Here is a 12,696-nt window from a genome sequence, read left to right as displayed (position 1 = left end):
TTTTCTTCGCAGCACCTGTCCTTCTCTGAAGTCATCTTGTTTGCGTATCTATTTTTTGTTACATTATGATGTCTCCTTCGCTAGGACATGGGATCTGTAGGGCAGGTCTTTTGTCCATCTACAGCCCCCAGTACCAAGAGCCAAATAAATATTTACAAATTAGCCAATGGAGAGAGGGATTGGAATTAAGTGGGACCAATCCAGGAAGACTTCCTGGGAGAGGTTTAAGCACCGGGCACATAGGGTGGGCAGCAAAGGAAGAAACCACACCTGCTGGTGGATGAGGCTGCTTTCTTGGTTGTGACAACACCGACGGAGGGAGGAAGGGATGGGACAGGGATGCCCTGAGTTCTGCCCCCTAATACTCCACATCCCAGTCGCCTCTCTCTCCCAGGATTCCTGGCTTCCCACCTAGTGTTCGCCAAGGCCCCGAAAACCCAGTGTCTATCTCTTGGAATCCCCACTCCCTCCCTAGACCCAGGAGGCTGGCTGCCAGGCCCTAGGTGTGTCTCACAATGGGGCAATCCAGGCTGGGCCTCGCCTCCTACCCACACTCAAGTTCTGGCAGATTTGGGGTGGGGTGGGGGCAGGCCTGTGGGAAAACAGAGGCTTACTGGTATTCTCAGTGAGGGAGCTAGGAAGTCAAGCCGACCTGGAGATGTGATGTTGCAGAGCCAGTCTCTGCGGCTGCCTGACTCCATTAACCCTCCGTGATTCACCCAAAGCTGAGCTGCATATCGGGCAGATTTTCCTGCCGCCCATCATCTGAACTGCTGGGACCCTCTCCCAGGGAGAACCCGCTGCCCCTCTCTTTCCCCATCTGCCCAACCCAACTCAGGGAACACAAACTACTCAGGCAGCGTAGATGGAGGAAAAGGGAGGAGTTTGGAGAGAGACACTGGCTTCTAAAGCTGGCGCTTACAGCAAAAATCACGTCAAGATGGAACTAGCTGGGCGCCATGGCTCACTCCTGTGATCCCAGCACTTTGGGAGGCCGAGGCGGGAGGATCACTTGAGGTCAGGAATTTGAGACGATCCTGGCCAACATGGTGAAACCCCGTCTCTGCTAAAAATACAAAAATTAGCTGGGTGTGGTGGCGCACGCCTGTCATCCCAGCTACTCGGGAGACTGAGACAGGAGAATCACTCCTCCTGGGAGGTGGAGGTTGCAGTGAGCCGAGATCATACCACTGCACTCTAGCCTGGGCAACAGAGCAAGACTCTGTCTCAAAAACAAAAAACAGCAAACAAACAAAACCCCAAAAAACAACCCTCAGAAGGTGCCAGGAAGATGCCAAGTGGAAACAAATCATGAGTCCAACACAGACAGCTTTTTTTCCAGCATAGGAACAGAATTTCTTTGGTTGAGCACACAAAGTAGTTGGCCTGTGTTTACAGGCATGATACAAAAAGTACCTATTTTTAAACAGAATGTTGAACACTAGATCCAGAAACGGAACCCTATCTGTAAACACATACTTGGTGTGGCAAGATGATTATACTACTGGAGGCATCTGGAAACTGAGGCAATCACAGGTTCATTCGGGGGCTGATGCCACTAACCTTAGTTCTTCGTTTTCATTTTGTCAAGAGTGTGCAGTTTGATTCATTTAAATGAATGCACCTATGCTTGGGGCTGCCACCTCTGATGGTGCGGGCTATGCACCACAATGGACACTGTAAAGGGGACCTGTGGGGGTTCGATGCAGTCTGCCGCCCACTCTCACGACATGGGTCTAATTCACACAGGGTGTTACATGTGCTGTAACATAGCCTGTCCAGCATAGAGAGGAGCAATATAGGTTCAGGCTCTGGAAGCCCAGCGTTCTAATGCTGGTCCTGTCACATTCTGGCTGTGTGACCTGGGGTGAGTTATTTAACCTCTATATGCTGTGGTTCCCCCGCCTATAGAATGTGAGTAATTATAGTACCCACCTGTGTCAGAATCACTGGGACATTTCAATGAGATCACGTATTTGGAGCTCTTAGTACAAGGTCTGCCATATAGTAAGCCTCAGTAACTCAGCTAACATTGTTATCAATACCAACAGGTGGAGAGAAAAACATAGGGAGGGCAATTTATTGTCAAAGGAAAATCACAGATTAGACTCTAGAGCCAAACAGAAGACAGCATTGGATTGACCGATGCTCTAGATCACCCAGGCCAAAACTGGCACTGGGTCCCCTCACCCACCTGTCAAATCGTAGCTGGTTATACAACATCAGTTCTCTTTTGTCTGATTCTTCACTCCCTGGAGTCGACCCTATGCAGATGGAATGGTGGCTAATGAGCTTTTTCAGTCACTGTTCATTAATTAGCAAGGATTCATTACACAGAACTTGTGTCCTCCAGAAAACCTTTTGGGAGGTGCTCCACCCACCTCAGTCATTCTCTAACTCGTCCCCTCCAGGAGCACCAACTCTGTGACATCCACTACTGTGTGGCCATCTGGGCTAAGGGAGTGTTCTCTAAGCAGTGTTCCCTCAGGTAGCTCTGCAAAGGGGAAGCTGCCATTATAAAATCAGAGGAGGCTGAAGAGGATGTCTGGGACTGGGGTGTGGGGGCAGCGTGAGGATGGAGCTGAGGTGCCCAGCTTCTGGGGTTCATAAAGGTTGTTCATGGATGCCGTCCAGCCCTCCCACCCAGGGCCACCGCCACCGTGCATTGCATCAGGTTGTGTTGATAAGGTCTTGCTTTGCCCTGACAGCGCCGGTCCATGTCCCAGCCCCTCCCTGTTACAGCAGGAGCCGGTTTGGCCACCTGAACCTCACTGTGGAGAAGGCTGCTTGACTAGGACATTGTGTCACAGTGAGGTGATCCAACTTCCAAACTGGGGGTGGGGCAGGGTGGGTTAGGCAATGACATGGAGTGGGCACTCCAAGTTCAGGGTACCTGGATCCCATCTCCAACTGGGCACCCTAAGAGCTGTTTTTTGTTTCCCTGTTCCTTGCCATCTTAGCTCAAGACAGTCATTTCTCTGAAGACCCAAGAGTAAAAGATGGGCAGTTGGAAAATGGAAGGGTTCAGCCCCACGAAAGGAAAATGTACACTGTGGCAGAATGATGCCTGAATACTAAGTCTAACATATCATATCTGACCAATGCTGACTCCACCTGGGTTCTGTGTGAGCCATGGTTCTAGGGGGATGTAAAGCTGATCAAGATACAGCTCCTGACCTCAAGGAACTTGATGTTCTAAAAGGGAAACAAGGCGAGAACATGACTTACTTAGATACAATGCCAGAGACATACAAACGAATGAATATGGGAATTCTGTGAAAGGAAAGGTGTGGAGAGAAGGACTGGGCATTGCAGGAAAAATCTGGGAAGCTTCATCCAAGATGAGTGTTGGGTTCTGAGAACTGGAGATGAGAGAAGGCCATGTTAGGAATAAGGAACAGCATGGCCGGATGCTTTGAAGAGGGAAAAAGAAGGATATAGTTGGTAAGGGGTCTAATTTGGCCAGAATGTGAGGTATGTACAAAGCTAGTAAAGGAAGAAGTTATAAAGGTGGGTTGAGTTCAGAGCATGGACCACCTTCAATGCCAAGCTAAAGAGTTTACATAGATTTTGGTAGGGTGGAAGAAAAGGCCTGAATGAGCATGGAGCGCAGGCTCACACCTATAATCCCAGCACTTTGGGAGGTCAAGGCAGGCAGACCACTTGAGTCCAGGAGTTTGAGGCCAGCTTGGGCAACATGGCGAGACATCTTCATCTCTACAAGAAAAAAAAAAAAAAAAAAAAAGCTGCAACATCTCTACAAGAAAATAAAAAAGTTAGCTAGGTGAGGTGATGCGTGCCTCTAGTCCCAGCTGCTAGGGAGACTGAGGTGGGAGGATTGCTTGAGCCTGGGAGGTCAAGGCTGCAGTGAGCTGTGATCACACCACTGCACTCCAGTCTGGGCAACGAGTGAGAGCCTGTCAAAAAAAAAAAAAGAAAAAAAAAAGCCTGAATTCTAAGAGAGGAATGAGGGATATAACGAAAAGAGACAAAGACAAAAGGAGAGGTTGCTTGGGTACCACTGCCAATCCCTTGGAGGGACAGGTCCAACCTGTCTCTGTCCCAGCCCCATCTGCATGAAGAGACCCATTGCAGTGTTACCTTCCACGTGCCTGGGGCAGAATGCGAATTGAGAAATCCGAGGCAAATGAGGAACAGTCCATGCCTCCCCCTCCCAGAGCCCCGGGGGTGGGCGACAGGATCTGGGGGTGAGTCAGTGGGGTGGGGACCCCATTTCTGTGCTCATCTGCCTCCTTGGCAATATAAAGAGCAAGCACTGAGGCCCCGCCTCAGAGCACCCCAAACTTGACGCCATGAAGATCCCGGTCCTTCCTGCCGTGGTGCTCTTCTCCCTCCTGGTGCTCCACTCTGCCCAGGGAGCCACCCTGGGTGGTCCTGAGGTGAGCACGTCACCTGCATTTTTATTCTTATACATGTTTCCCACCTACCCCTCCATCTCTCTACCTCCTGTCCATTCCTGGATAAGTGGCTCTTAGTTTTGGATTCTGATGGGGGCTGAAGAAACTGGGGCTCTGAGGAAGGGAGGAGGGAACAGAGCATCCCTGGGGAGACATTTGGGACAGAGATGCTCCTCTTTCTGGAAGAGATGGTGAAGCGTGTTGGGGAGGCTCGTGTACTGAACCTTGGGACTGAGTGGGTGGTCTGGGTTCAGACGATCTCCACCGTGGGCTCTCAGAGGGTTCACCCATTCCGTTCCAGCTGCACACATGCCTGGGGACGTGCAGGGGAACAGGGGGAACTGGAGAACGGCAATGTGAGGCAGAGCAGCTCCAAAGCCAGGCCTGCATCCACATGGGCAGCAGGCGGAGAGGGTGGAGCAAAGCAAAAAACTAGCTAGTTCTGCCTGCAGCTGACTGAACTCAAAGAGGAGTGGGGCCGGGGTGTTCTGGAGACACCCCTGCTTAGCTCCTCTTTGCTTCATTTGTGCCCCTGGGAGTGGTGCCCAGGTGACGGGTGGCTCCCTGCTGTCTCTGGAGCATAGGCCACAGTGAGAATCTTTACCATCCAGTCCTCAGCCAGAGAGGAATCCTGATGCCTACTCCGGATTTAAAAGTCTAAGACAGGGGCACAGGCTCAGCTGCTAAGGACCGAGCCAGTGGTGTCACTGAGCTGGGGGGCTGTCAGGGCCTGAGGTGAAATGGGGCCAACCTTCCCAGTCTGAAAGGGCAGCTTTCACCCCACCTGACGCCATGGAGTGGGAAGATGTGCCTAGAGTTTTAAATTTTTCAGGGGAAACTAGAAATCTGGATGAATTTATGAATTCTTACTAATTCAAAATGTCTAATTCAAAGCAAAAAAAAAAAAAATGAGCCAAATTTTTATGAGATCTAAGCATCTGGATCCAGCCTGCGGGCTCCGTGTTGGGCTCTGTCATGGGGAGGACACGATGGGACACACTGAGGCCTGGGGTGGGGTCCCCATGGAGGGGGATAATGGAACCTCCAACAGTGGTGGCAATAAATCCACAAAGCAAAGCAACCTCGATCAGTGAGAGGCAGGCGGGTCACCTCAGCAGCTGGGCTCCCACCTGCAGGCAAATCTTTCCCATCCAGCTATACGGACTGAGCGTGGGTGTCTCCAGAACACCCCACCTCTTAGACTTAAGTCAACTGCAGGACAGCACTAGCTAGCTTTTCCGGAGAGGAATGCTCGGCTCCAGGCTTTCTGCCTGCTGCCCATGGTGACACTGCTTACATGTACCGTTCTCCAATTCCCCCTCCTCACCCTGCACATCCGCCAACCACGTGCGCGACTGGAACGGAGACCATGGTGGGGAACGGGTTGCGTTCTTTCGGGGACTGGGCTGTGGATGAAGGCAGAGCTGGCAGACAGGGATGTGGGCAAGGGCCCTGGCATCACGTGACCGCCTGCCTCCTTTTCTCCCTCTCCTTTTCCAGGAAGAAAGCACCATTGAGAATTATGCGTCACGACCCGAGGTAAGCCGTCTGTTTTCCCCGGCCTCCAGCCATGAGTCTGTCCTCTCTCTCTTTTTGCTTCTTAGCAACTTTCCTAACACCCTGCGTTTCTGCCTAGGCCTTTAACACCCCGTTCCTGAACATCGACAAATTGCGATCTGTGAGTACGCTTCTCTGGTGCTACCCCCACGAATACCCTCATCACAGAGGGGATAAACGCCTTGGTAGAGAGCTTGCAAAGCTGCCACGGTTCCTTCACCTTCTCCAGAGGGCTGGGGGCTAAGCTCTGGCCTCCCCTGGAGCTGACCTGCTTCTGCTGTCTCTCTTCCTCCTCAGGCTTTTAAGGCTGATGAGTTCCTGAACTGGCACGCCCTCTTTGAGGTGAGTGCTCCGGCGCCCCTTGCCCTCCTCGGTTGTCTGCAGTCATCCCAGGGTAGTGGCCACACATTTTGGCTTTAAATGTATGGGTTGGTTCCTGATCTCTGGGAGGGAGTGACTGTCCTGCCTGGATGCTGCCCCATGGGCTGTCAACGGAAGAAAGCTTCCCCCGGCGCCAGTCCTGGCTACCCGTGTTTTCCTAAGATGGCGGTGGAGGAGCAGGGCCCCAAGGACAATTGCAGAAGAGGAAGAGGCTAATCGGTCAAGATTTTATTTGAATCCCCTCATCCTCTATGGAAAAACTGAGGCCCACCCGCACTTAGAAGGCAAAGTCAGCGACAGAGCTGGGGCCCGCGTCTCCTGACTCTGCACTGACTTCTCACATGGCCTCATGCGAACGCCTTCAGCTCCCTCAGCCTCCGCTTCCTCTGTGATGTGGGGATGATGCCAATTCCCACCATAAAAGGTTGCTGTAAAAACCCACTGAAATCATGCTTGTAGAGCAGCCCATGCAAGGCAGACACAGACTAAGGCCTCAGGAAATATTAGCTCTTGATAAAGTAATGACAAAATAATGACATTATTGTTACTATGGTTACTGTGGGAGTTCATTAAGGGAATGCTTACCCATCCATGCCCGGCTGACCTGCAACACATCACTCTATTTCTCTTTCTTTCTTTTAGTCTATCAAAAGAAAACTTCCTTTCCTCAACTGGGATGCCTTTCCTAAGGTAAGAGGTGTGGGCATTAGGAGGATATGGAGCTTGGGGGTAAGGGAAGAAGCAGAGGATACGGGAGAGAGAGTGGGGACAGGGAAAGGAGGATCAGCCTTCTCACCAAACTGAAGGGAGGTCTTAGCTACTACATATAGAGGAGAACGGGAACTCACACCGAGGCAGAAATTCCTTTCCATCCATGCCATCCTATACTGGGCACCCAGGGGTTCCCCATCTAACCCCGACCCCTCTCCCTCTAGCTGAAAGGACTGAGGAGTGCAACTCCTGATGCCCAGTGACCATGACCTCCACTGGAAGAGGGGGCTAGCGTGAGCGCTGATTCTCAACCTACCATAACTCTTTCCTGCCTCAGGAACTCCAATAAAACATTTTCCATCCAACAGCTCCTGTATCTGCGTCTCTGTCCTCCTACTGGGCTTTACAAAGGAATTAAGATGGAATGAGCCCCAAGGCTGATAGGTAGAAATCTTGACTTCCAAGAGGAGAGTAAGTAGGGAGACAGGAGGAAATAGAAAGGACACACCAAGATGGCAAGAGACCCCCTTGTGTCTCAGCTCCTTAGTGTTGGCTGGGATCCTTGAGGAGCACGAAGCTATGACTTGCTTAGTAAGATGCTCAGGGAATCTCTAAGCCAAAAGGTATCTGAGACAGGTCTCATTCTCTTAAGGGGGAGCTCCTGGACGCAGAAAACTGTCCTGTTGGTTTGAGCAATAAAGACAGCTCAAACCAGTACCAAGCACCGATAGCTTTGTCAGAGGTCAGGACCACCTCCATTCAGAGGCCATTCACGGGTTGCCAATTTGTAACCCAAAAAGTATCTGAGACAGGTCTCAATCAATTGAGAAGTTTATTTTGCCAAGGTTAAGGACAATGCCGGGGAGAAAAAATACAGAATCAGAGGAACAGTCTGTGGTCTGTGCCTTTTTCCAAAGATGATTTTGAGAGCTTCAGTATTTAAAGGGGAAAAGCGGGGAAAGAGGGAGGGAAAGGTCACATCACTGAATCCACATGTTATAAGAGAAAAGGAGCAGGTAGGGGAATAGTCCATTATATATTTGTCTCGTGCTCAGTAAATCCAGCACTTTACATAAGATATGGTGAACATAGAATAGCTATCTGTTGAGATAGTTAACCTTTTACCTGTAGCTATCTGTTTAGGAACAAAAGGAAAGGCAGCTTCTGGCATGTCTCAGCTTTCAGCTTGTCTTTTTTCCTTTCGACAGAGTGAATTGGGGTCCCAAGTTTTTATTTTCCTTTCACAAATCAAACCTACTCCCTGACCTGTTGGCATTCCCCCTCTACCTACCTTCTGAAAACCTGATTCCCTTTGTAGTGGCGATTTTGTGTAACAGAGCTATCTGAAATCCAAAGTTCAGGACCCAGCTTAAATCACATGAGCCCATCTGAAATCCTTTTTTTGTTTTTGGAATTAGGTGGGCTCTAAATAAAGAAAACTAGCAGTGTGACCTTGAGTCTTCCTAAGCCTCTGTTTCTTTATCCGTGAAATGAGTATGGAGATAAATAAGAATGATAACCACTGTGTGGTGTTGTTATGAAGGTCAAATGACATAAGTATATAAAGCCCCTTGCACACGGCCAGGCATATAGTAGATAGTGTATCTCTACTCCCCCAGTTTCAACCAGAGAGCAGCCGCAATGATCCAGATTCACTCATTCACTCGTGCATGCATCCATCCATCCAGCCATCCACCCACCCATCCACCCATCCACCCACCCACCCATCCCTCCATCCACCCACCCATCCCTCCATCCACCCACCCATCCATCCACCCACCCATCCATCCATCCATCCATCCATCCATCCATCCATCCATCCATCCACTGCAAAGATCTTGAAACATGAAATGGATTTAGTTTTGCTTCCTGTAGATGTATTTTCTCTGACCCAATTTGTGTACTTAAAATACTAAACTAGTTGGAATTGTTTCTGGTTTCTCTTGAAAACTGGGAAGATTAGAGAACAGTGGACCTGCGACTGGCTTAAAGCCAAGTAGCAGCTGCCCTCTTTACACAGGACATGGCTTCCAGGGAAGTTTCTACTTGGCAAGCTTCACTTGTTTACATTGCCTTTGGCCTTTATAAGCAACTGCGTTTGTAAACCATCAACTGCAGTTTAACTGAGGAAGTGGACTACAAGGGAAATTAAACTTGGTTCTACTTTCAAGGCGCTTACAGACCAGGTGAATAAGACATGTAAATGTTCCTGGCTGGGCATGGTGGCTCACACCTGCAATCCCAGCACTTTGGGAGGCCGAGGTGGGTGTATCACTTGAGGTCAGGAGTTCGAGACCAGCCTGGGCAACATGGCAAAACCCCATCTCTACTAAAAACACAAAATTAGGTGGGCAGATCACATGAGATCAGGAGTTCGAGACCAGCCTAGCCAACATGGTGAAACCCCATCTCTACTAAAAATACAAAACTGAGCTGGGTGTGGTGACGCATGTCTTTAATCCCAGCTACTCAGGAGGCTGAGGCACGAGAATCGCTTGAATCCAGGAGGCGGAGGTTGCAGTGAGCCAAAATTGTACCACTACACTCCAGCCTCGGTGAGAGAGCAAGACTCTGTCAAGAAAAAAAAAAAAATGTTGCTTATGCTCTTCCTTCCAATACACACAAAGGAGAGGAAAGCTATAAATGGGATAACCAACAGAGAAGAAAACTATGGACACTGGTGAAATGCCACAATCAGTTGAAATGCTTAGTGAAGATTGTGCACTCACAAACTAGGTGATAGGAAATGGAGTACAGGAAGAAGAGGGGAGGTGCTTAAGGGACACCCATCGAGTGACTAGGTTTTAGGGGAGGAGTAAAGCATCTCCAGGGGACTAGGAGTCACGATACACAAGTTAAGAGTATCTCTGAGATAAGACGGTAGTTCTCAAAGTGTGGTCCCCAGGCTGGCAGCACCAGGATCCCCTGGGAACTGAAAATAAATGCAAATTCTTGGGCCCCACTTCAGATCTACTAAGTGCGAAACGAGGGGTGGGGCCCAGCAATCTGTGTTTTGACAAGCCCTCTAATCAAGTCTGATTCACTAAAGTCTGAGAACCACTTCAAAAAGGAACGTCAGAGAACTTAAGATTAACCCAGAATCAGGATAGTAGTTGCCCCTTAGATGGAGAGATCCCATGTGATAGGAGAGTGGCACATAGGAGATAAGGGGGGACAGTGCGTGACAGAAGCCACTTCTATATCATGTTTCATTTCTTCTTTAAATATGTACATTTTATACACACCTATGCATGTTGTATTTCACAATAACATATTATTAAAGCCAGAGAACACCAGATCAATTTGCAAGTGCTGACAGAATACACAGTCAAGAAACAATTGGAGTCTAGAGAGACTGCAATCTGAACCAAAAAGAAAAAGACAAAGTGAAGTGTAGACAAGCTGTGCACATGAGTGACAGATGTATGCTAGCTAGATCATGTGAAATTGACAAAATGCACAAACATGGGTCAGGCCATTCAGAGGATTCAAAGAATGGAAGACATAGCACCTATTCTCCATGGGGATGACCTGTACATTTCCCATCAGGTAGAGGAGATAACTCAACACTGGAGACTTGAATCTGCATAAGCAAATCTTATTAAATAACCTTTATTTAATAAAAGGCAGGAAGTAGTCACTCTTCATTTTATACTTTATAAAAACAATAACAAATGCATTTTTTTTTTTTTTTGAGATGGAGTTTCACTCTTGCTCAGGCTGGAGTGCAGTGGTGCAATCTCGGCTCACTGCAACCTCTGCCTCCCAGGTTCAAACGATTCTCCTGCCTCAGCCTCCTGAGAAGATGGGATTACATCTTCTACATGGGTGCCCGCCATCATGTCCGGCTAATTTTTGTATTTTTAGTAGAGATGGGGTTTTGCCACGTCGGCCAGGCTGTTCTTGAACTCCTGACTTCAGGTGATCCGCCTGCATTGGCCTCCCAAAGTGCAGGGATTACAGGTGTGAACCACCATGCCTGGCCAACAAATGCATCTTGTGTGGATACTATACCATCTGTTCAACAAGATGTAGAGATATACACTGAGCTAAGAAACAATCTCCAAGATAGAGTAAAATGAAAAAAAGAAAGTGGCAGATCATTATGCTGCCATGTGGTTAAAATAAAGATATGGTACAAATATATGCTATTATCTGCTATTATCTGGAATAAAACTTGACAAGTAACAGCGATCACTTTTGGAAAGTTAGATACTTTCACTGTGTACCCTTTTGGATTTTACGAACAAAAACGTTTTACCATGTGCAAATTACATATTCAAAAGAATAAATTAAAATCAAAACTTTCTAGTAAAGCAAACAAACACCAAAAAACGCTTTGCACTGTAAAGTGGTAGGGCCTAGTCCATGCAGTGACCTTAACATATAGGTGCCTCTTAACTGAATGAATGAAACTGATTTCTCACATTTACCACACCCTTTTGCTACTCAGAGTGTGGTCCCTGAGCCAGCGGCATCAGCATCACTTGGTGCTTGCTTGCTAGAAATGCAGAAGCTCTGCTCACCTAGAGCTAATGCATCAGAATTTTAACAAGACCCCTGCCCCTGGATGATTCACATGTGGAATAACGTTTGAGAAGCACGGCCTTGGGCATGATGTTGAACGCTATGCAGAAGGCCTTCAAGGAGTTATGATCCAGTTGATAGTTACGATAAAGGAAGCATACAGGGAGAAGGCACTAGATACCTTAGAACGATATGTTTAAATCTGACAGAAGGGAGGAGATAGTTTTGCACCAGGGTAAGAAAACTGGGGAAAGTAACTTTGAATTTGGCATTCATAAATGAACTTAAAAAAAAAAAAAGTCCCTGTCATACTCAGCCAGGATATAAAGGGACTAAAAACCAAAGCCAAACTAAGTGATTACTTTGGGAGGCTTCTGGGAATCAACTCATTTAAAAAACTGGTAAATAAGGGAAATGAATCAAGGATTCATCCTTACTTTCCTCTATGAACTATATACTTCAGGGTAAACAGTTTCTCTCTCTCTCTTTTTTGTTTTTTTTTTTTTTTTTGTTTGTTTGTTTGTTTGTTTTTTGAGACAGCATCTTGCTCTTTCACCCAGGCTGGAGTGCAGTGGCATGATCTTGGCTGGAGGCAGCCTTCACCTCCCTGGCTCAAGCAATCCTCCTGCCTCAGCCTCCTGAGTAGTTGGAACTACAGGCACAAGCCACCACACCTCGTATATTTTTAAATTTTTTGTAGGATGGGTGTCTTGCCATGTTGCCCAGGGTGGTCTTCAACTCCTGACCTCAAGTGATCCTCTGGCCTTGGCCTCCCAAAGTGTTGAAATTACAGGCATGCGCCGCCATGCCCAGCTGGCACAATTTTTCTTTATACGAGAATTTGAAGCTAATAAATGCAAAAGAAATAATAGAATATTTTCGTTTTTCAAAATTTAATAAAATAATGAATGTAGGCTAGCATCTGTAGGGAAGGAAAAAAACATTTTTTTCTACTGTCTTAGGTTCAGTGGCTGTGGCATGCTAATTACATTAACAAAAGAGGCCAGGCGCAGTGGCTCATGCCTGTAATCCTAGCACTTTGGGGGGCCGAAGCAGGTGGATCACCTGAGGTCAAGAGTTCGAGACCAGCCAGACCAACATG

At 48.0% G+C, this 12,696-nt stretch overlaps 1 protein-coding gene across 2 annotated transcripts in view; it reads left to right on the top strand.

Annotated features, from left to right (window-relative positions):
* Positions 1–2,858: 2,858 nt before the first annotated feature.
* KRTDAP (keratinocyte differentiation associated protein) overlaps positions 2,859–12,696 on the top strand; it is a 61,599-nt gene continuing 51,761 nt past the window's right edge. Inside the window, exons 1-6 of one of the 2 annotated variants that reach the window (XM_512588.5) lie at positions 2,859–4,400; positions 5,919–5,957; positions 6,055–6,096; positions 6,273–6,317; positions 6,999–7,046; positions 7,292–7,432. In XM_512588.5, the coding sequence (XP_512588.1) occupies positions 4,314–4,400; positions 5,919–5,957; positions 6,055–6,096; positions 6,273–6,317; positions 6,999–7,046; positions 7,292–7,330 (300 nt within the window). In that variant the 5' untranslated portion in view covers positions 2,859–4,313 and the 3' untranslated portion in view covers positions 7,331–7,432. Of the gene's footprint in view, positions 4,401–5,443; positions 5,791–5,918; positions 5,958–6,054; positions 6,097–6,272; positions 6,318–6,998; positions 7,047–7,291 lie in introns of those variants that run through there. The other variant, XM_054673299.2, reaches the window with a different exon arrangement.

This window comes from Pan troglodytes, chromosome 20, assembly GCF_028858775.2.
Source record: "Pan troglodytes isolate AG18354 chromosome 20, NHGRI_mPanTro3-v2.0_pri, whole genome shotgun sequence".
NCBI lineage: Eukaryota > Metazoa > Chordata > Mammalia > Primates > Hominidae > Pan > Pan troglodytes.
This window is presented reverse-complemented; position numbering and strand designations above follow the sequence as displayed.